The sequence below is a fragment of the Schistocerca serialis genome, chromosome 3 (assembly GCF_023864345.2).
Source record: "Schistocerca serialis cubense isolate TAMUIC-IGC-003099 chromosome 3, iqSchSeri2.2, whole genome shotgun sequence".
NCBI classification, from domain to species: Eukaryota; Metazoa; Arthropoda; class Insecta; order Orthoptera; family Acrididae; genus Schistocerca; species Schistocerca serialis.
This window is the reverse complement of record NC_064640.1, coordinates 1,011,783,226-1,011,806,872: the sequence shown is the minus strand read 5'-3', so window position 1 is coordinate 1,011,806,872 and position 23,647 is coordinate 1,011,783,226. Positions and strand designations below refer to the sequence as shown.

Genomic DNA, 23,647 nt, shown 5'->3' with positions numbered 1-23,647 from the left:
GTGGTTTGACATAGTTGCCTGCGAGACCTTGATTGTTAGGTCCAGAGGCTCCACTTGCAAATATTTTCTGTTTTCATCACGAGTACTGGCACCCTTCCTAGTGCAGTATGAGACTTGTGTTATACATTCAACAGTTTCTTACAAATGATGTTGATGATGATGATGATGATGAGAATGAGCACTGTGTAACATTGTGTTTGAGTTGTTGTTGCTGATGTGCCGGCTACTCCTCTACTACAGCAACCGTCCCCTCACAACAGAGAGATCACAGAAAACTGTGTCAAATGTCCTCACTTCGTGAGTACCTTGGGGAAGTTTTGAAATACTCCTCAGGGCACTGCCGCGCACTCTGGTCATCAGGAATGGTAAGCCACTACCTACCTCTTCATTTTCTGCCAACTTCCGAAGATTAAAATTTTTCCCCTCCTTTTGGATTCGAACGAACGACAGCAAAGTCCTACACTATGGTGAAACGAGACGGTTGCAATACGCTGACTGAAGTAGAATCTTACATTTGCTACCTCAAACTGTAACACCAAATATACAGGGTGATTAAAGTTAAACTTTCAAACCACTGTAGACATAACGCCACTGGTAAGAATGATGTCAAATTGCGACGGAATATTATCGGAGAAGGGAGAAAACGTAAGGCAGAGGAAAAATAAATAGTCACAAAATGTAGCAATAGATGGCGCTGTAAGCCTCATAATTTAATAGCGGTCGACTACAAATGAAAAAAGGAATCATATAATGCCTAAGGTGTATGCTTGACGTTAAACAAACTGTACTACTCAGTGTGCATGGGTATACAGGTGTGATACTGTTAGTTACGTTACCCCATCCACCACGGTAAGGTCATATCACATCGGATGGGAAAAATTGGTTTTTAATTGTCCTGAGGCCATAAACCGCACAAAAGCATAAATCAAAATCAATCGTTTTCTGCAACAAGTTAAAATCGAGAAACAGCATGTTCAACGTGTTGCACAATGCGTGCTCTCAATGCAGCTGCCGGCCGGTGTGGCCGAGCGGTTCTAGGCGCTACAGTCTGGAACCGCGCGACCGCTACGGTCGCAGGTTCGAATCCTGCCTCGGGCATGGACGTGTGTGCTGTCCTTAGGTTAATTAGGTTTAATTAGTTCAAAGTTCTAGGGGACTGATGACCTCAGATGTTAAGTCCCATAGTGCTCAGAGCCATTTGAATTTGAACCATTCAATGCAGCTAAGTTTGCAATCAGAACACTTTCAGATAGCCGCATAGCCAGAAGTCACACCGATTAAGATCAGGTGATTGGGACGGCCAGGCTGTTGGGAAATGGCGGCTGATAACTCTAGCATTTTCAAAGTGGCGCTTCAGCAGCTGCTTAACTGCCTTTGCAATGTGCGGAGGTGCGCCATCTTGCATAAAAAATGATCCCATCCACACATCCACGCTGTTGGAGAGCTGCAATGACGTGGTTGCGCAAAAGACACTCATAACGCTTACCAGTGACGGTACAGGTCACAAGACCGGAAGCACCTGTCTCTTCGAAAATAATATGGCCCTATGATTAATGATAACGTCAATACGCACCACACAGTGACTTTTTCAGGATGAAATGGTACAGGTTGATTTGTGTGAGGATTTTCCTTTACCCACATTCGACAATTCTGTGTATCGACATATACTTTCAGATGGAAGTGGGCTTCGTGTGTCCACAAAATCTTCCACGCTCAATCATTGTCCACTTCCATGCGAGCAAGAAATTCTCAAGCAAAGGTCTCTCTTGCTGGCAGGTCAACAGGAAGCAACTCGCGCACATGGGTAATTCTGAATGGATAGCATAGGAAAATGTTTCGTAGGATTTTACGCACAGTGCTCACGGGTATGTCCAATGTTCGGGAGCTACTCCGTCCACTACACGTTTGCACACCACCACTCGTCTGCTCCTGGACTCCTGCGGCCACTGCTTCCGCTGACGTCGAATCAATTCGTTTCCTCCCTCTACCAGGTTGCACAGCAAAAGAACCCGTCTTCTCGAATTTTCGAATCATTTTCTCCAGACCCACAGCAGTCATCGGACGAACGCCTTTTTTCAAACCCTTCAGTATCCGGAACGTCTGTAGAGCGACGTGTGCACGGCTATCATTCTTGTAATTCAGATTTACAAGCAGAGCGCGATCCAGCATTGAGACAGTCATGGCGAACGTCGCAGACGCGAAAGGAGGAAAAGCCGTGTACCCGGTCTGTTTATACCAACTTCAATGGGTCGTGCGCATGACAGGTGTTTTCATTTACTTATTCTGACACATACAGCGCCATCTACTGATCACTTTTCACACTATTTTTATTCTTCTGCCAGACGTTTCCTCCTTCTCCGATAATATTCCGTTGCAATTTGACGTCATTCTGACCAGTGGTGTTATTTCTACAGCGTTTAGAAAGTTTAGCTTTAATTATAATCACCCTTATATACACTCCTGGAAATTGAAATAAGAACACCGTGAATTCATTGTCCCAGGAAGGGGAAACTTTATTGACACATTCCTGGGGTCAGATACATCACATGATCACACTGACAGAACCACAGGCACATAGACACAGGCAACAGAGCATGCACAATGTCGGCACTAGTACAGTGTATATCCACCTTTCGCAGCAATGCAGGCTGCTATTCTCCCATGGAGACGATCGTAGAGATGCTGGATGTAGTCCTGTGGAACGGCTTGCCATGCCATTTCCACCTGGCGCCTCAGTTGGACCAGCGTTCGTGCTGGACGTGCAGACCGCGTGAGACGACGCTTCATCCAGTCCCAAACATGCTCAATGGGGGACAGATCCGGAGATCTTGCTGGCCAGGGTAGTTGACTTACACCTTCTAGAGCACGTTGGGTGGCACGGGATACATGAGGACGTGCATTGTCCTGTTGGAACAGCAAGTTCCCTTGCCGGTCTAGGAATGGTAGAACGATGGGTTCGATGACGGTTTGGATGTACCGTGCACTATTCAGTGTCCCCTCGACGATCACCAGTGGTGTACGGCCAGTGTAGGAGATCGCTCCCCACACCATGATGCCGGGTGTTGGCCCTGTGTGCCTCGGTCGTATGCAGTCCTGATTGTGGCGCTCACCTGCACGGCGCCAAACACGCATACGACCATCATTGGCACCAAGGCAGAAGTGACTCTCATCGCTAAAGACGACACGTCTGCATTCGTCCCTCCATTCACGCCTGTCGCGACACCACTGGAGGCGGGCTGCACGATGTTGGGGCGTGAGCGGAAGACGGCCTAACGGTGTGCGGGACCGTAGCCCAGCTTCATGGAGACGGTTGCGAATGGTCCTCGCCGATACCCCAGGAGCAACAGTGTCCCTAATTTGCTGGGAAGTGGCGGTGCGGTCCCCTACGGCAATGCGTAGGATCCTACGGTCTTGGCGTGCATCTGTGCGTCGCTGCGGTCCGGTCCCAGGTCGACGGGCACGTGCACCTTCCGCCGACCACTGGCGACAACATCGATGTACTGTGGAGACCTCACGCCCCACGTGTTGAGCAATTCGGCGCTACGTCCACCCGGCCTCCCGCATGCCCACTGTACGCCCTCGCTCAAAGTCCGTCAACTGCACATACGGTTCACGTCCACGCTGTCGCGGCATGCTACCAGTGTTAAAGACTGCGATGGAGCTCGGTATGCCACGGCAAACTGGCTGACACTGACGGCGGCGGTGCACAAATGCTGCGCAGCTAGCGCCATTCGACGGCCAACACCGCGGTTCCTGGTGTGTCCGCTGTGCCGTGCGTGTGATCATTGCTTGTACAGCCCTCTCGCAGTGTCCGGAGCAAGTATGGTGGGTCTGACACACCGGTGTCAATGTGTTCTTTTTTCCATTTCCAGGAGTGTATAATTTAAATTTTTACCTACAATCAGAGTTTTTTTGTTACATTCAGTAAAGTTACACAAATTTTTAACATTAAAATTGCATGAATCTCTGTCATCGGAAGTAGGTGCTGTAATGGGAGCAATCATAAGTAGAAGGTTTTTAAACTTTGAGTGCATATGAAATCCATAGGTGCTTGTGGCCACGTGAGTAGTGAAAATACTACGCTGTAGATAGCGACGACTGTCAAAATTTCTCAGTAACAGTTCAAAAGTTACATCACTTTAACTGTTTACGGCAAAGTAGTGGAATGACTAGTATTCGTATTCTTAGAATATGGGAGCAGGATCTTTGCTAAAGCCGCACTACAGCAGGCAGGTCGTCTTGTGGTTCCATGAAATCGCAGAGGACTGGAAACCCGTGACTTGGTCAAAAGGGTCACAGTACTGAATGTTTAGAGCTAACGGGTGACTGCTTGTGCGGTAAAGGGCTCACCAGATCACGCTTCTTCGCTGTCGACAGTGCACTGTGCTAAGTGGTTCTGCAAATGTATGGAATATTTTCTCGTGGCCTGCTTAAAGTCCACCGACCCGTGGCTACTTGGAGATGGTTTCCAACCTTCTATGTTGTTAATTTATTTTCCAAACCATACGATGTTAACAGCAGGATAGCGAACGAGCTTCCAGAACAAGCAGCGTCTGAACTTTGTTGGAATGAGAATAGTGGAGAATTTCAGGCAATGCAATGAGCATTTCGTTCGGGATGTATATTCTCAATGGAGTAACGGTGGGATCCGATACAGAGTCTGTGTCCAAGATCAAAGTATGTACGAGCTGAGGGTAGCATTAGAGACATTGTGATTATAGCCTTCTGCATAAATCTTTCGTGCACTTTCTGAGCCACTATCGAGTTGGGATGCAGCATTTTGACGGGCGAGAGGAGTTGTGCACCACACAATATTTCTACTTCATGTACGTTACCCGCCAGTCCATTAATTGTGTGGAAGTGACATTGCATCGTTCTTATTTTTTGATATAATATAGACTTGATAAATCGTACTAAACTCACTCTGAAACCAATCAGCATACTACCAAGGTTAACACTCTTGTAGCGAGAAAGTTGGTGTAGTTTTGTGGCCTTCATCGGCACTAAAGATTACATTCACCAGAATTGGTTAGAGAGAAAGGGACTACTGATGCTGACTTTCTCTCTGAATGCATGGGAGCTGGATGCAGTAAGGAGTCAGTTGACAATAAGGCAGAAGAAATATTAAGAAAAATAACGTTTTAATGACCACTTTGGTATTCACAATGACGTAACGTCCTATAATTACCCTTGTGATCCAAAGCGGGTTCCCTTACGTTTAGCGTGCTGCCAGTAAGTAATCCCTTCGGGTTCCTATTCTTTTATTATTATTTTCCTTACGTTTTTTAAAGACTATACGAATTTTTGTGTGTAAACTGAGTTTATTTAGGTAACTTAAATCTTGTAAACAGACGTACAAATCGTTATTTGCCTACACAGACGACAACGACGTCGCATTTTTCCAGATGATGAATTGTATTCTCTTTTGTAGTGTCACCGTAAACCACAGTGCGTCATTACACAGGGTGAATCCGAGCTCCACAGAAAAAATTTCGGATTTTTTTTAAGGAAAAATTTCTGCGTAATACGGTACAGAGGACTCGCGGGGCTCTTTGCTGAGTAATAACGTAATTATGAGTAATTTGGTTTGTTACTCCAGTTACCTTCGTTTATCTGAAAATTCCTTCATCACAGTGCAGAGCCTGTAATATGCAATTAATAAAACGCACAACACAAACCACCTCTCAGACGAAGTACAAAAGCATTGTGATGTGATTATGGTCGCTGTGGGAACGGTCGTTGTGCCTTCTCCCATTATGTTCAGTGAACTTGTATAGCAGATGCATATCGGCCAACTTTTCATCAATTAACCTGCCCATACTGCTGTCTACCACTGGTAATGCACAACTAACACTACCGGAAAAACCAACCCGAGACAGAAGCGAACAGTATTAAATGCAAGATTGGGGGCGAAAAGGAAAGTAGTCATTACCGTAGTCAACAGCAAATACCGTGAGTGAAGGGGACAAGCTTGTTTCCAAACAAGACACAGCATATAACATCGGAATTTGCACTGTTGTGCAGATATTTTCCGTATAATACAGATACAAAGGTAAGCGGGTGTAGGAAATCAAAGTAAATGTAATTGCTATTGAACGAGCCAAAGGAGAACACGAGTTCTTTATGCCAAAATGCTCAGAAAACATGCCTGAAGAACCCACGCCGTTTTGGCGGTGGCGTTCTTGTACACTCTGTGAACAGTGAATACCACAGAATCCATTCCAAAATATTGATCTCTCTTAAATTAAGTGTAAAAATTCGGTAATGTAATTTTTTGGTCTTCCCTCTGAGCTTACCGACGTGCCTGATATGGATACCGTAGCTAGATGTAGCCTCATTCATAGTCATTACTCTGTACTGCTTTCTGACGATTATTTGCCAAAGTAGACATTCAAAGGAAAATGTACAAATAAAACACACATAGGTTTCCTTAGTTGGAAACTGTATTTAAGCATGAGGGAACCAGGAAGTAAGTAGGCGTCATACCTGATGCTGCGAACTCATGAGTTGGTCCTGCCCCTGCCAGCCCATGGGAGACATCTTCTTGATGCACGTGTTGCACAGCCATTCCGGTCTCTGAAAGGAAAGAGCAATCGTTACAGTCATCCGTTCTGCTAAGTCGCACAACATAAGTAAGAGCATTACAATCCTATTAAGCGGAAAAGCTACTGTGGAAAACATGTCTGTCAAAAACTTTATGCAGTGTCTTAACTTATATGGTAACTTACCCTGTTACATGAGTGAAAGTAGACGCCAAAGCACACAGATAGCGTTGATGGCAATGGTATTTTGTTTTATTTACGTTGACACATAAATTTTACGGATTCCCTAAATGATAGTTTTGCGTGTGTTTCGTGGAAATCATGTCAACATAAAATTCTTCTTTTAGCTAATATGTAATTCTGTTTATCCCCAACATAAAGTAATATAAATCAAAGAGACAACACAGTCCTTTGGAACAGTTATGGAATTTTGCGGCTGAATTTAAGTATGATACTACTTTTGAAGGTGATTCATATGCAGGACACTTGGGAACTCCAACCACAGGTGAAATGATTGAGAAAGTACGTAATAAGATATTGGACACTCGAATGTTAACAGAGTATTAAATAGTTGACGTTATACGCCTATCATTCGAAATAGTATGGTGCGCCAGAACGAAAAATTAACTATGAAAAAAGCTTACGCACCACCTGTGTCGCATTTCTTGAGTACTGTCTAAAAACATATGCGAAAATGAGTTTTTCAACACTATTTGTTACGTTCTGAAAATAATCAAAAATATTTTATGTGTTTATTTACTACTGTGGATTATAAGGGTGACAATCACATCACGCCAGCAACGAAACAGCAATCAAAGCGACAGATGAAGCCCCATCGCTCATCATAAAAACACAGAAAATTCGGTTTCATCTGCTGGAAAGTTTTTCTCACGAAGCATCAGGAACTTATTAAGAAATATTTTGGAGGGCTGTACAAAAACTGGAGGATACTATGAACACCTTCTGTACCAATTCCATCAATAGTACATGTTTGAACAGAACTGGATTGAAAGAAAAACACGCTTTGACAGAGGTGTTTTGCGAATGGAGAAGCTGAAAATTGCGAAGCGTGAATTATTAGAAGAGCTGTCCCATGCGCAAAATATAATAACTATGGCCTCCATGTACACACATCAAAAAACGTTTTTGTGTCACCCCGTTTCCCAGAACACTTGAAGACAGATGTTGACTATGGATATTGTATCATCGACACAGTCCCTTTGACTGTTCAGAGATGTCACTAAACCCGCCCAAAGATGTGATCAACCATGCATGAACAGCGCCTATTAGACGGAGGGTGTCCGACAGCCGATCACTTCGAGTCATTCCACCAGGAATGAGGTACACGGTTCGTGTCGTCTGTAGTTCAACCATGCCTAGACGGTCAATACCGCGGCTCGATCGCGTCCGCATTGTTACTTTGCGCCAGGAAGGGCTCTCAGCAAGGGAAGTGGCCTGGCATCTCGGAGTGAACCAAAGCGATGTTGTTCGGACATGGACGAGATACAGAGAGACAGGAACTGTCGATGACATGCATCGCTGAGGCCGCCCAAGGGCTACTAGTGCAGTGGATGACCGCTACCTACGGATTATGGCTCGGAGGGACCCTGACAGCAACGCCACCATGTTGAATAATGCTTTTCGTGCAGCCACAGGACGTCATGTTACGACAAACTGAGCGCAGTAGGCTGTATGATGCGCACCTTCACTCCCGACGTCCATGGCGAGGTCCATCTTTGCAACCACGACACCATACAGCGCGGTACAGATGGGTCCAACAACATGCCGAATGGACGACTCAGGATTGGCATCACGTTCTATTCACCGATGAGTGTCTCATATGCCTTCAACCAGACAAACGTCGGAGACGTGTTTGGAGGCAACCCGGTCAGGCTGAACGCCTTAGACATTTTCCAGTGAGTGCAGAAAGGTGCAAGTACCCTGCTGTTTTGGGGTGGCATTATGTGGGTCCGATGTACGCCGATAGTGGTCACGGAAGGTGCCGTAACGTCTGCAAGATACGTGAATGTCATCCTCTGGCCGATAGTGCAACCATATATGCAGCATACTGGCGAGGCATTCGTCTCCTTGGAGGACAGTTCGCGCCCCATTGTGCACATCTTGTGAATGACTTCCTTCAGGACAACGACATCGCACGACTAGAGTGGCCAGCATGTTCTTCAGACATGAACTCTATCGAACATGCCTGGGATAGATTGAAAGTGGCTGTTCATGGACGACGTGACCCACCAAGACGCTGAGGGATCTACGCCGAATCGCCGTTTAGGAATGGGACAATCTGGACCAACATTGTCTTGATGAACTTGTGGATAGTATGCCACGACGAATACAGGCATGCATCAATGCAAGAGGACGTGCTACTGGGTATTAGAGGTACCGATGTGTACAGCAATCTGGACCACCACCATTGAAAGCCTCGTTGCATGGTGGTAGAACATGCAATGTGTGGTTTTCATGAGCAATAAAAAGGGCGGAAATGATATTTATGTTGATCTCTATTCCAGTTTTCTGTACAGGTTCCGGAACTCTCGGAACCGAGGTGATGCCAAGCTTTTTTTTGATATATGTATCTTCACATTGAAGAAGCTTGTGGCTGGCAGACTTTATGGGTCCAATGAAAATAATATGGCCGTCGTAAAAGAGTATTTTATAATATAGACGGAAGAGCCAAAGGAAGTGGTACACCTTCCTAATATGGTGTAGGCCCTCGAGAGGAAGCAGAAGTGCAGCAACACGACGTGGTATGGACTCGACTAATGTCTGAAGTAGTGCTAGAAGGAATTGACACCATGAATCCTGCAGGACTATCCATAAGTCCGTAAGAGTACGAGGGGGTGGACATCACTTCAGAATATAATTTTGTAAGGCATCGCAGATATGCTCAATAATGTTCATGTCTGGGGAGTTTGGTGGCCAACGGAAGTGTTTAAACTCAGAATAGTGTTCCTAGAGCCTCTCCATAGCAATTCTGAATGTGTGGGGTGTCGCATTGTCCTGATGGAATGTCCAAGTCTGCCGGTATGCACAATGGACATGAATGGATTCAGGCGATCAGACACGATGCTTACATACGTGTCACCTGTCAGAGTCGTATCTAGACTTATCAGGGGTGCCATGTCACTCCAGCTGCAAACGTCACACACTATTACAGAGCCTCCAACAGCTTAAACAGTCCACTGCTGACAGGCAGGGTCCATGGATTCATGAGTTTGTCTCCATAACCGTACACGTCCATCCGCTCGATACAATCTGAAACGAGACTCGTCCAACCAGGCAACACGTTTCCAGTCATCAACAGTCCAACGTCGGTGTTGACGGGGTCAGGCGAGATGTAAAGATTTGTGTCGTGCAGTCTTCAAGGGTACACGAGTGCGCCATCGGCTCCGTAAGCCCATAGCGATGATGTTTGGTTGAATGGTTCGTACGGTGACGTTGATGGCTCAGAATTGAAATGTCTAGCAATTTGCGGAAGGGTTGCACTTCTGTCACGTTGGACGATTCTCTTCTGTCGTTGTTAGTCCCGTTCTGGCAGGATATTTTTCCGGCCGCAGCGCTATCGGAGATTTGATGATTTAACGGATTCCTTATATTCACAGTAGACTCGTGAAATGGTCGTACGGGAAGAAACCCACTTCATCGCTACCTCGGAGATGCTGTGTCCCATCGCTCGTGCGCTGACTATAACACCACGTTCAAACTCATTTAAATATTGATAACCTGCCATTGTAGCAGCAGTAACCGATCTAACAACTGCGTCAGACACTTGTTGTCTTACACAGGCGTTGCCGACCGCAGCACCGTATCCTACCTGTTTATATATGTCTTTATTTGAACACGCATGCCGATACCAGTCTCTTTGGTGCCATACGAGGTTGGTTTGTTCGTAGCTTCTTTGTGTGTTTCATTAGGCTCGTGTTCTTTTGTATGGATGTATGGTCGTGACAGGCTACGTCTTTGGGGAAAAAAAAACTATATTTGTACAGCTATACACTTTTGGTGATGCTGCGTGGACTGAGGTTGTCCTAGAAAGCTGAAAGGCTGTTCGCAACGAACCATAAAATAAATGTTATTGTGGAAGATTAAAACTGTGTATTTAAGTTTTTAATATTTTATAAATCTTGCAGAATCGCACTTCAGGGACGGAATACACACGATTGATAAACATTAGAAAATGAACACAGACCAAAATGGGAAGTACTTCGAATAATAACTATATTTTTGATTTAAAAACACAGTCTTTCTCTGCTAGGCTGAGAAACGGAAATTTGGAAATTTTTGGTAAGTTCTATTGGACCAAATTACTGTGGTCATGGGTCCCTAAGCTTACACACTACTTGATCTAATTTAAACTAACTTACGCTAAGGACAACACACACACATCCATGCCCGAGGGATGATTCGAACCTCCTACGGGGTGGGGGGTGGACCGTGAAAACGCGCCTCTAAGACCGAACGGCTGCTGAGAATCGCAAAACTGTTTTAGAACGTAGTACTTACCTCTCGAATACTCGAACACTTCGTAGAAAGCGAAAACATCCCATCGATTCAAGTCAGTTATATGAGAAATGGGAGTCTCACACTTAGGATAAAGATTTACATCTACAAACCACTGCTAAGTGCATGGTGGAGGGTACTTCCCACTGTACCAGTAATTAGCGCTGTTTCTCCTACCATTCACGTATGTAGCACGGCAAGAATGATCAATTAAACACCACTGCGCGTGCTGCTAGTTTTAATTTTCTACTCGTCAATTCCACTGTGGCGATACGAAGGTGGTTGCAGTATATTTCTAGATTCATCACTTAAAGCTGGTTCTTGAAAGTCTGTAAGTAGAGTTTCTCCGGATAGTATTTATCTATCTTCAAGAGATTATCAGTTCAGCTTCCTTAGCATCTCTGCGACACTTCCCTGTAAGTCAAAAAACAATTTTGCCATTCGTGCTACCCTTCTATTTATACGTTCAATGTCCCCTGTTAGCTCTATCTTTTACAAATCTCGCACACTTCAACAGTATTCTAGAATGGTGTGCACGCGTGTTTCGTAAGCGGTCTCCTTTGTAGACATTACACTTTCCTAGTAATTCTACCAATGAACCGAAGTCTGCCACCTGCTTTACCTACAACTGAGCCTGTGTGTTAGTTACATTTCGTATCGCTACAAATACTTACACCCATCTATTTGTGTGAATTGACCTATTCCAATTGTGACTCAATGATACTGCAGTCATAGGATGCTATGCCATGTTTTTTTTTCTCGTTTTGTGTTGTGCACAAATTTACTGCACATTTAAAGCAAGTTACCAATCTTTGCACCATTTTGAAATCTTACCAAGTTCCGATTGAATCTTTGTGCCGATGTTTTATGACAACAGTTCGTTTCAGATGGCCACACCATCTGCGAAAAGTCTGAGGTTACTGTTAATATCGTCTGTAATCTTATTAATATAGAACATGAACAGTAATAGTTCCAACCCACTTCCATGGGGCACACTTGAAGTTACTTCTACAGCTGTCGGTGATTCCTCATTCAAGGTAACATGCTGCGTCCTCCCTACCAAGAAATTCTCTAAATTTAGGTTGATACCCCATACTATCGTATTATTAATAATAACCATGTGTGTGGTTCCTAGTTAAATGCTTTCAGAAGTCAAGAAATACTGCATCTATCTGACTGCCTTGCTGGCCAGTGTGGTCGAGCGGTTCTAGGCACTTCAGTCTGGAACCGCGCGACCGCTACGGTCGCAGGTTCGAATCCTGCCTCGGGCATGGATGTGTGAAGTCCTTAGGTTAGTTAGGTTTAAGTAGTTCTAAGTTCTAGGGGACTGATGACTTCAGATGTCAAGTCCCATAGTGCTCAGAGCCATCTGAACCATCTGAACCTGATTGCCTTGATCCATGGTTTCCGCTAAAGCGCGAGTTTGGTTTCACGTGATCGATATTTTCTGAATCCATGCTGGTTGGCATGGAGGAGCAGGAGGACATTGTGTTCGAGATACCTCGTTTATGACACGACGAAGACTCGCGGTCGGCAGCATCTCCACGTGAAATGTCGTCTTCGTAATAAGTCTGTGTGTGTGTGTGTGTGTGTGTGTGTGTGTGTGTGTGTGTGTGTGTGTGTGTGTGTGTGTGTGTGTGTGTGAGGCTCTCGCAGACGCGCCTCGGAAGAATCCGATTATTTTTGAAAACATACCAAAAATTCGGACGCACAACATTAAATCTGAAAGCCTCTAGTATTTACATGGACTGTTTAACCAAATCTGCTATGACTACTTAGTATAAATATTCAGAAGTTAACACGTCCTCGTTAGAATCTCTTGAAAAAGACTGCTCAGCGAGGGGGAGGGGGAGATTGCAAAGAGAAGGAGGAGAGCAAGTACGATTAGCGTTTACAAATCGGAGTGTCATGTCAGAAGTCTGAAATTTTCAGGAAAACTGGAGTACCTGAAAAGAGAGATGAGCAACTTATGTGTGGGCTTATTGGAGATTACTGAAATGAAACGGAGAGATGTCAAAGATTTATGGTCATGTGGATCATACGAGTATAGCTATAGGGTAATAATAACAGCTTCAACGATTGATGTAACAGATGTTCGCATCATTGTAAATATGGAGATAGGTACCAATGTGACTTTCTATGAGAAAAAAAAACGAAGAAACATATAATTGATAAAATTTATCTGGAGTGATAATATTGACAATCCTACATGACTGGAACGTTGTAATAGGTAATTGGAAGGAATTAAATTTACTGGAGGAGGTTTGCAGGAGGAAAGAAATTCGGGGGGAAAGAGACGATAGGTTTAATTCCTTTTAGCGAAAACCCTCTTCTAAATTCACGAGAAGTATTCTTTCTCAGAGAGAAAGACTAAGAGATATGGTCTTATGTTTCCAACATTTACTCGCGATTAAACAAAGATTTATAATTCACATACCGGTCTACAAGGCGAACACTGGTGCGTATGTAGAACTAGTGCATAACCTAGTACGCCCGAAATTTAAATGCATAAAGGAATTAAAGTATACAATGAATTTGAATACAGAACATTTACGATTCAACGAGATGAAGAGGAATATTTCCAAAGCAGTTAGTATTAGCCTTAATTAAAAGAATCGATGGTAGTTTAGTAGTAACAAATTGTAATGGAGAAAAAAGTAACTAATGAGAAAATAAATGTCTTGGATAAAACGAAACCAAAAGCACAAAAACCACGAATAACTAAGAAATACTCCAGCTTAATGATGAGAGAAGTAAATTTGAGAATGCTGAGAAACAGATACAAAACCAGACGGTAGATGCTGCTCAGGAATGAAATTAACAGGAAGTACCAAAAGACTAAATCATAATCGATGAGAGAGACATGTCGGGAAATTTACAAAATGGTAATCGCTCGAGAAGCCAACGTGGTGTACAGGAAAAATAAAAGTAGTTTCGGAGAAGTATAAACTTAAAGATGTTAAATGCACAATGAAAGTAGATGGAAGCCGCGAGTATACTGAACTGCTGTAAGACAAAGAATAAGTGTCCCGACGCGTAACAGAATAAGACGAATTGATAAAGAATCCAGTAATGAAATCAGAGTTTACGACACCAATGAAAGATGACCTCCGAGAAGGACGAAGTGAAAGTAGAGAGGGGCCTAACATTTCGTCGACGACGACGTCATTATCGACGGAGCGGGTTAGGTAATCAGCCATGACCTTTCAAAGAAACCATTCTACCATTTGCCTCAAGTAACTCAGGGAATCGATCCACCGTAGCGCCAATCGAGTGTGCCAACCACTGTGCTCCTCCCTTTATCAGTTAGCAGAATCTTCAGAGATACTCAAATCCCTGACAGCTAGAGGAACGGGAAGGTTATTTGAACCGATTTCTAAAAGAGATGAAACTAGCGACCCACCCCGGCCTTCGAAAGGGTAGCACTAAGTATTTACGTTTTTTTTTTTTTTTTGTTTTTCCTTTATTATATGTCAAGAGACTAGAACAGCACATTACGTCCACATGCTAACACCTTTTTATTGGTCTTTTTCACTGACGCTCATGTACATTACCATGAGGGGTGAGGTACACGTACACACGTGGTTTCCGTTTTCAATTACGGAGTGGAATAGAGTGTGTCCCGACATATCAGGCCAATAGATGTTCAATGTGGTGGCCATCATTTGCTGCACACAATTGCAATCTCTGGCGTAATGAATGTCGTACACGCCGCAGTACATCTGGTGTACTGTCGCAGCAGGCTGCCACAATACGTTGTTTCATATCCTCTGGGGTTGTAGGCACATCACGGTACACATTCTCCTTCAACGTACTCCACAGAAAGAAGTCCAGAGGTGTAAGATCAGGAGAACGGGCTGGCCAATTTATGCGTCCTCCACGTACTATGAAACGCCCGTCGAACGTGTACCTCACCCCTCATGGTAATGTACATGTGCGTCAGTGAAAAAGACCAATAAAAAGGTGTTAGCATGTGGACGTAATGTGCTGTTCCAGTCTCTTCTGTACGTAAGGTCCATCACCGTTCCCTTTGGATCCCTACGTAATTCGGTGCTCTCCGATACACACGATCGAACAGCGGAGGAGTGGTACTCAAGCGTCAACTTTAGGTTACAATATCTCCGGATGTAATTAACATTTTACAATGCAACAAACGGCACTGATTACGTATTTGTTTATATGTTCAGATGTGCTAACAGAACTAACGAGGTTCCATTTTAAAAAAACGTATGTTTGTGTTAAAAAACGTACTTCCGTGCATTTTTTTATGGTTTGTATTAACCAATTACACTAGCCCCTCTCCTCACGTTCGGTCTGTGGAATCGATTCGTCAGTATTTGATGTGGTTTATGAAATATATCCATCGGTAATGTTAGGTGACTCACCCTATATATATATATATATATATATATATATATATATATATATATATATATATATAAAAAGCGCCAACTGTCATAAATGTATTTCCTGGGAGACTGTATCGCAGTGGCAGTTTACACCGGAGTTTCATGTTGCTAGGTGCCCGGTTGACGATAATATTGTGAGAAAAATGGAGATTCACGAAATCCAAATGATTTGGTATGCCTAAGAAATTAATCAGTAGGATGCATCGATCTTTAACTATAGTACTCGAAACAGTCGTGATATATCCCTGTCAGCTTCTACGGAGGAGCTCGACTATGGCTCACGTCAGTGACAGAAGAACTCGTGGAGAAACAGATCCGTATTTACGGTCGCACTGCTCCCGAGAAGCCATAGATCACAAGGAAAAGAAGTGATATGTCACTTAGTGAAACACAAATAACGTCGTTGTTCATCTGCAGATCAGTGGAAGAAAACTTTGTGAAATGATGATTCGCTATTTGGAAATCAGGTAGGTGTTTTCACTACCGGCCTTCATCAGTTCATGAACCACATAATAATAGTTTTAAATGACAAGCTTTTTGCGACCTTTGTGGAGGATTTAGATTGTCACCAATAACATTCAGTAGGACAATGTGCGTATTTTACAGGGTCTGTATAATTCAATGCAATGTTTTTTCGGACATGCATGAAGACACGCATGCATGCATCCATGTCCAAAGGAACAGACACTGCTGACGACTGAAAGCCTAATTAAATTATGAAACGCTTTCGGAACACGATTTTACACCATCTGTACGATTTACTAGTAAGATATAATAATTTGTGCCGAACTGGGACTCGAACTCGTATCTACCGCTTTACGCGAGCGATCGCCTTAACCTATTTGGCTATCCATGCACGACTAACGGCCAGACCCAAGCTTCCGTGTGCCCTAGTGTCTATGTTCCATTGTGCTCGTAAGGTCCTCGCAGATGAGAGACTGTTTTCCTCGTCAGATTGACCTTTTTTTGGCATGAAATACAGTAGGACAGTATCTGTATTTTACGGTTTCTGTATAATTCGATGCAATGTTCCTTCGGATATGCATGCATGCATGCATAGCATCATAAACACGCTGGCTGACAATTACTACTAGGTATTATATACACATGACATTTTATATGGCCAAGTGCACCCTATGGTAACAGATGTTGCCTCGAGGACATCAGCTTCAAAGATGGCGTAGTCGAATTCACGCTGCTTGCTCTGGGGCGAGGAGATTTGAGGAACCTCAGCATTAACTACATAACATCACTGGATGCCTCAGTTTCCGGACTCTAATGAAGTCGATAACCTGTAATCGAATTTTGAGCAGATAATGCGTGACATATCACCTTCTCTGCTGTAGCTGTAAGAATTAAGTGACACATTTGGTTAACATCCATTTTTCCCTGAAAGTGGACGTAGTGGATTGGAATACCGCCACCTGCATTGGTCTTAGTTTTAAATACGCTCTTATAATGTATTACTTTGTGTGTCCATGTAGAGATAAGATCAAAAATTATAGAAATGAGAGTGTATTACATATCGATACACTAGTATCACTGGGTCAATGGTCCGGTTCATTTATTCGTACTAAATCTCTGTACATAATATGTATAATACAAAGTCCAATGGAAAAAAGGCTGAAAATGGACGATAGTGTACCAGTAATAATAAACAGAGGTACTTGAACAGAAAAGTTCAATCAGTCAACTCAGTCAAATATGTGGGTATAACAATTTGTGTCGATATGAAGTGGAAGAATCACACAGGCTCAGTGGTAGGTTAAGCATGTAGTAGATGTTGGTTCAATAGTAGGATATTGGGGTAATTCCGACCGGAGCCTGTTTACAAAATTCCTTTGCACCCCACCTTAGAATATTGCTGATATGTGTTGGACCCATACCAAATAGGACTAACATTGGATAAAGGACTTACACAAAGAAGGGAAACAAGACTGGCCAAAAGTATGTTTGATTCACACCAGAGCGCCACGGAAATTCCGAAAAAACTGAACTTACAGGCGTTTGTACACAGTCCAGTCACGTTAATGTGATCACCGTCTACATTCAACGTCAACGTACAACAACCGCTCACAAACGGCAGATGGTGACACTAGCAGGTATATAAAGCATGTCGAGGGTTGCTAAACACAGTGCAGTCGTCGTTGTAATGCGGAAACGGAGCGATTTAACTGATGTCCAAAATGGCAGGATCATTGGATTTCGGGCCAAGGGTGGAAGCATTTCCGAAACGGCTATGTTTGTAAACTGTTTGCGTGCGGCCGGGGTCAAAGTATACCGTTCATGGCAAAATGGCGCGATACAAAACCGTCGTTGAGGCAACTGCTGTGCACCACAGATCGTAGATGACAGGGTGACCGACGGCTGAGGAGATGTGTACAGGTGGACAGATATGCAACTGTTTAGCAACTGACCGCCCAAATGAATCATAGGGCTACCAACAGTGTCTCCTCAACGACCGTTCAGCGAACGTTCCTGCGTTTGGGCCTCTGTAGCAGGCGCCTGGTCCAAGCACCCATGCTGACAGGTTTTCATTGGCGACCAAGGCTGGAATTTGCATCCCGTGCCACAACTGGACGTCCACTGTGTAGCGACAGGTGCCCTATTCAGATCACTCACGTCTCATGCTCTATCGGACTGATGGCCGTTGGGGTGTAGGTGTCAAATGCCTGAAAACAAGCAGCCTGCGTGCGTTAAGGTCTGGGGAATGTTTTCGTAGCATTCCCTGGGTGTTCCTGTCATTCTGGAAGGCACAATAGTTCAACATAAGTACACGTCTATACTTAAGGACTATGTTCACACCTACATGCACATTGTTTTTCCTCGGCACGATGGTATATACCAGCAAGACAATGCAACGTGTCACACAGCTCGCAGTGCACGTGAGTGGTTCGAAGAGCACCAGGATGATTTTTCCGTTTTCCCCTGACCACCAAACTCCTCGCATTTAAACCCCATCGAGAATTTGTGAGACCACTTCGATTGGACTGTTGACGCCATGGATTCTCAACCGAGAAACGTAGCGTAGAACTTCATTGACTCTCTTCCTGCACGCCTCGCAGCGGTCCGCATTGCGACAGGTTGTTATTCAAGCTTTTGACAGGTGTAATATGGCTGGACAGTGTAGATACCAACTATCCCGCAGAAGTCTACTTACACAATTTCAGGAACAAGTGCTGCGTGAAGAATCTGGTAATATACTACAGCCCACTATATATCACTTCCGCAGGGCCACGAAGATAAATTAGACTGATTACATCGCGCACAGAGACAGTTAAGCAGTCATTATTTCCGCGCTCCGTAGGCTAATGGAACAGGAAGAAACCATAATATCTGGTAAAATGGTTAGTATACAATTCACAGTGGTTTGCGGAGTATGTATATATATGTAGAAACGTAGCCTAAGGACAAATTAAGAATATATATATATATATATATATATATATATATATATATATATATATATATATATATATAATGTTGTACATTGTGTGGTGAATGATAGAAAGATCATACGGAAGTATTTTAAAGAGGCGGACAGCAACTTCGAGATAAGTTAATATATAAGGAGATTTTCAGCCTTTTTTCCATTGGACTTTGTATTATACATATTATGTACAGAGATTTAGTACGAATAAATGAACCGGACCATTGACCCAGTGATACTAGTGTATCGAGGTACTAAGTAGAATTAACCTTGTGCATTAATGCTATTTTAGTTTACTGATAACCATCTCTTTAGAAAGTGAAGAACGAAGTTTTTGGTTTAATATCTAGTACATGTTAACGTAATCAGAAGCGAAGCTATAACTAAGATAGATAACACTAAGTACGGAAATCTGCTGCGGCCATACTGAAAGAACTAACCCGACATTATCTTCAAGCGATTTTGGGGAAATCAGAAAAATCTCAGTCAGGGACGTAGGACGGTGGTTTGAAACCTGGTTCTACTGGCTGCGAGTCCAACTCGTTCGGTATAAATTTTGGAAGACAACTCACAAGTCTCACAAAAGTGAATGGATCAGTATCAGTTTGTTACTACAACAACAGTCCATCGGTACAAACGAATAGTTGACAAAGCTCTAGAACAGGAGTTCCCTGAGTTCACTTTTTAACGAACTTGGGAAGGTAGGGACCGGGGCGAAGGGTTGCTGTAGGTTGAACGACGACTGCCGCATGGGTGGGGAACTGTACAGAAGGAATAATTTTAGTCATCTTGTTCAGTACTGGAAAAACTCATACGTGCGTCGTGCTGATCAACTACTGTGTAGGACAGAAATGTGACATACACAAGTAATAAGGATTCGTGGAAGCACTTTTTACACAGTCGTTCATGTTCACATGTGGTGCATATTTCGTCCATAAGGAGCGGCATTATGAGGCCTACGACTGTTGGTCAATACAATAAAACAGTTTCTGCGTCAGTTACTTGTTTATTTTGCAACTACATGTTTCGATGGTTCATCTGAAGATGGTGGTGTGTACCATAGAAACGTGTAGTGGCAAAATAAACAAGTGATTCACGCAGAAACTGTTTTATTTGTTTTCAAAGCTGGCAGTTATTAGTAGCAAATAATACGAAATTAATTTAAGCTGGTTTTGATACAAATATTCAGTGAGTAAGAAAGGAATCACATTTAAAATATTTATTAAACTTTTGCATAAAATAATAATATAAACCAGTTGTGCAAGAAAATAATAAACTGAATATGTAGTGTGTAGTAAATTAGGATCCAACAAGGAAGGAGATTCAGAATCAGCTCAAACTTTGTCGGTAAATCCAACTTCAAATTCGGTTCCAAACGCAAGCTCTCTTCGTATAATCATTCCATGTAACGCAACGCTCAACAAAGCGACAATAACAACAATAAATGTCCACTGCGTAATGACTATCACTGCGTCACACATTGGTACACCGTATAATTTAGCAGCAGTTGCAAAGAGACACGAAAACTTTCCAGTAACCGCCGACAAGACCCGATCAAAACATCGCCAGCGTCAAAACAAGATGAATAATTCCCGTCCAAGGCAGCGACGAATAATGAAGTGAGGGGTGGGAAGACGGCAGATAGACCTTCCTGTGTCCTTCATACAGATCGAAACAAACATTCTGCGATAAATTCACTTTCTTTAACAATGTGCAGACGCTACTTTCAGAAATCAGTTTTCTCAGTGCCATTTTACTCTAAAATTAGAGTAACGTAAGAGATTAATTTTACTTACATCAATACGTGGTTTGTTTCCCTGTCCGTGAACCACCTGAAATGTCCTTGTGTACCACCAGCGGTACGTGTGCAACCGTCTGGCAACCCCTGGTCTAGAAAGGTATATATAGCGGAATAATTAAAAATGATAGAGATCCAGATTAGTATAGAGACTACATCAGGAAGCTTCTTAAGAAACAACTGCTGCTGTATAATAGGTACAGAACAAAGCAAAAAACCGCAGAAAGGTAGGTGTTACTTGAAACGCTGTCGAAAATGTGTGAAGCCTTCAATAATCACGTAGCAAAATGTTGTCACAAAACCGTTCTGAAACCACAAGACATTTTGGTCCTACGTTACGGTTGTCAGTGGCACAAAGACAAAAGTCTACATTCTAGCAGATGAGACGTAACCCGAAATAGGGAACAGCAAAATAAACGAGGAAATGTTGAATTTCGTCTCCAAATGTTTCTTCATAAAGGCACTTCAAGAAAACTTGACATCGGTCAATAACTGTACCACTGTCAGCATGAGCGCCGTAACAATCAATACTAGTAGTACTGAAAGGCAGTTCAATCGTCTATATGCAGTAAGATCTCAGGCCACGGTGGAATCCACGACAAGTTCTACACATAATTTGCGAGTGGATTAGTGCCGCTCAAGATCCTGACTGCCCGCAGATTCCTCGAGCAGATGGAAGGAAGATTAGTGTTTAACTACAAGTCGACATTGAGGTCCTTAGAGACGGAGCGCAAGCTTGTTTTAAGGAAATATGGGAAAGGAAATGGGCTGTGTTCTGTCAAGGGAACCACCCTGACATTTGTCTTAACTGATTCAGGGAAATCACGAAAACTTGAACTATGATGGCCGAACGGGAATCTGAACCGTAATCCTCCCGACTGCGAGTCCAGTGTACTAACAACTGCGCTACTTCGCTCGGTCCGTTCAGCAGAAATATGTTCACGGCGATTACAAATGAGCGTAGGTGACACCCATTCATAAAAAAATAAACAGATCCACTGAACTACTATGCTATATCACTGAAATCGAGTTTTAGCAGAATATCTTGTGGCTGTAGTCTTCAATCCAAAAACTAGTTTTTTGCAGTTCTTTCGCTTCTCTTTGCTTTACATATTTGTTCAGCTAAGCACAACTACAGCAGCCTACATCTACTAGAACGTGCTCGCCGTAGTTAATCCTTGGTACCTGTCTACAAACTTTTCCTCTTTACTATTTCTTCATGTCTCAGGATGTGACCGACTAACATATCCCTTCTTTTAATCAAGTTGCGACACAAATTTCTTTACTCCCAGATTTGATTCAGTATCCCTTCATAAGTTATCCGGTCTACTTATCTAAACTTCAGAATTCTTCCTGTAGCATCACATATCAAAAGTTATACTGTTATTGTCTGAACTTACTATCGATGTATCACTTCCAGAATGAGATTTTCACTCTGCAGTGGAGTGTGCGCTGATATGAAACTTCCTGGCAGATTAAAACTGTGTGCCCGACCGAGACTCGAACTCGGGACCTTTGCCTTTCGCGGGCAAGTGCTCTACCAACTGAGCTACCGAAGCACGACTCTCACCCGGTACTCACAGCTTTACTTCTGCCAGTACCTCGTCTCCTACCTTCCAAACTTTACAGAAGCTCTCCTGCGAACCTTGCAGAACTAGCACTCCTGAAAGAAAGGATATTGCGGAGACATGGCTTAGCCACAGCCTGGGGGATCTTTCCAGAATGAGATTTTCACTCTGCAGCGGAGTGTGCGCTGATATGAAACTTCCTGGCAGATTAAAACTGTGTGCCCGACCGAGACTCGAACTCGGGACCTTTGCAAAGGTCCCGAGTTCGAGTCTCGGTCGGGCACACAGTTTCAATCTGCCAGGAAGTTTCGATGTATCACTTCCTTGCACGGCTACAATCCCGACAAATGATTTCAAGAAATACTTCCTAACACACAAATTTATATTAATGTTGTGGTGTCACCGCCAGACACCACACCTGCTAGGTGGTAGCCTTTAAATCGGCCGCGGTCCGTTGGTATACGTCGGACCCGCGTGTCGCCACTATCAGCGATTGCAGACCGAGCGCCGCCACACGGCAGGTCTAGAGAGACTTCCTAGCACTCGCCCCAGTTGTACAGCCGACTTTGCTAGCGAGGGTTCACTGACAAATTACGTTCTCATTTGCCGAGACGATAGTTAGCATAGCCTTCAGCTACGTCATTTGCTACGACCTAGCAAAGCGCCATTACCAGTTACTTTTGATGCTGTAAAACATGTACCGACAAGAGCGATGTTCACCAATTATGGATTAAAGTTAAGTATTCCAGCAGCTACGTACGTTTCTTGTTAGTCTCATTTCCTTGATCTGTTCCAGCCTCACGCCAGCCTGCGTGAGCTAAAACGCGTGCCTTTCGGCTTCCTCTCATAGTGGGTTGGCTGTCTTGCCAATTCACAACAAATGTGACCATATTTATCTTCGTCAAAAAATTTTTCTTGTTGTTAAGAGGCTGCATGTTATATCCTCTTTCCTTCTGACATCGTTAATTATTTTAGCGCCCAAACAGCTAAACTCATCTACTTCACTTAGTGACTCATTTCCTCTTCTAATTTCCCGAACCTCATCCGATTTAATTCGACTACAATCCATCGCTTTATGTACTTTAGTTGATGTATATTTCGGAACCTCTTTTTAAGATGCTATACATTTAGTTCACCTGATTTTCTAAGCCCTTTGCTGTCTACGACAGAATTACAATTTCATCGACAAACCATAATATTTTAGTTTCTTCTCCCTTTATTTTAATTCGTTTTTCACCGCTTGCTCAATGTACAGATTGGGTAATTTTTGAGATGGAATACACACCTGTCACCCTTTCATGGCTTCCGATTTTCAGAACTGCAGCCCGGTTTTTGTACAAGTAGTAGATAACCTTCGTTTCCTATATTTTATATCTGGTAACTGC

At 43.3% G+C, this 23,647-nt stretch overlaps 1 protein-coding gene across 1 annotated transcript in view; it reads right to left on the bottom strand.

Moving 5' to 3' along the window:
• The window catches only part of LOC126471364 (regulating synaptic membrane exocytosis protein 2-like), a 420,233-nt gene that overhangs the window by 82,934 nt on the left and 313,652 nt on the right, over positions 1-23,647 (bottom strand). The window contains exon 5 of the mRNA XM_050099485.1: positions 6,487-6,576. Coding sequence (XP_049955442.1) covers positions 6,487-6,576 — 90 coding nt within the window. The remainder of the gene's footprint in view (positions 1-6,486; positions 6,577-23,647) is intronic.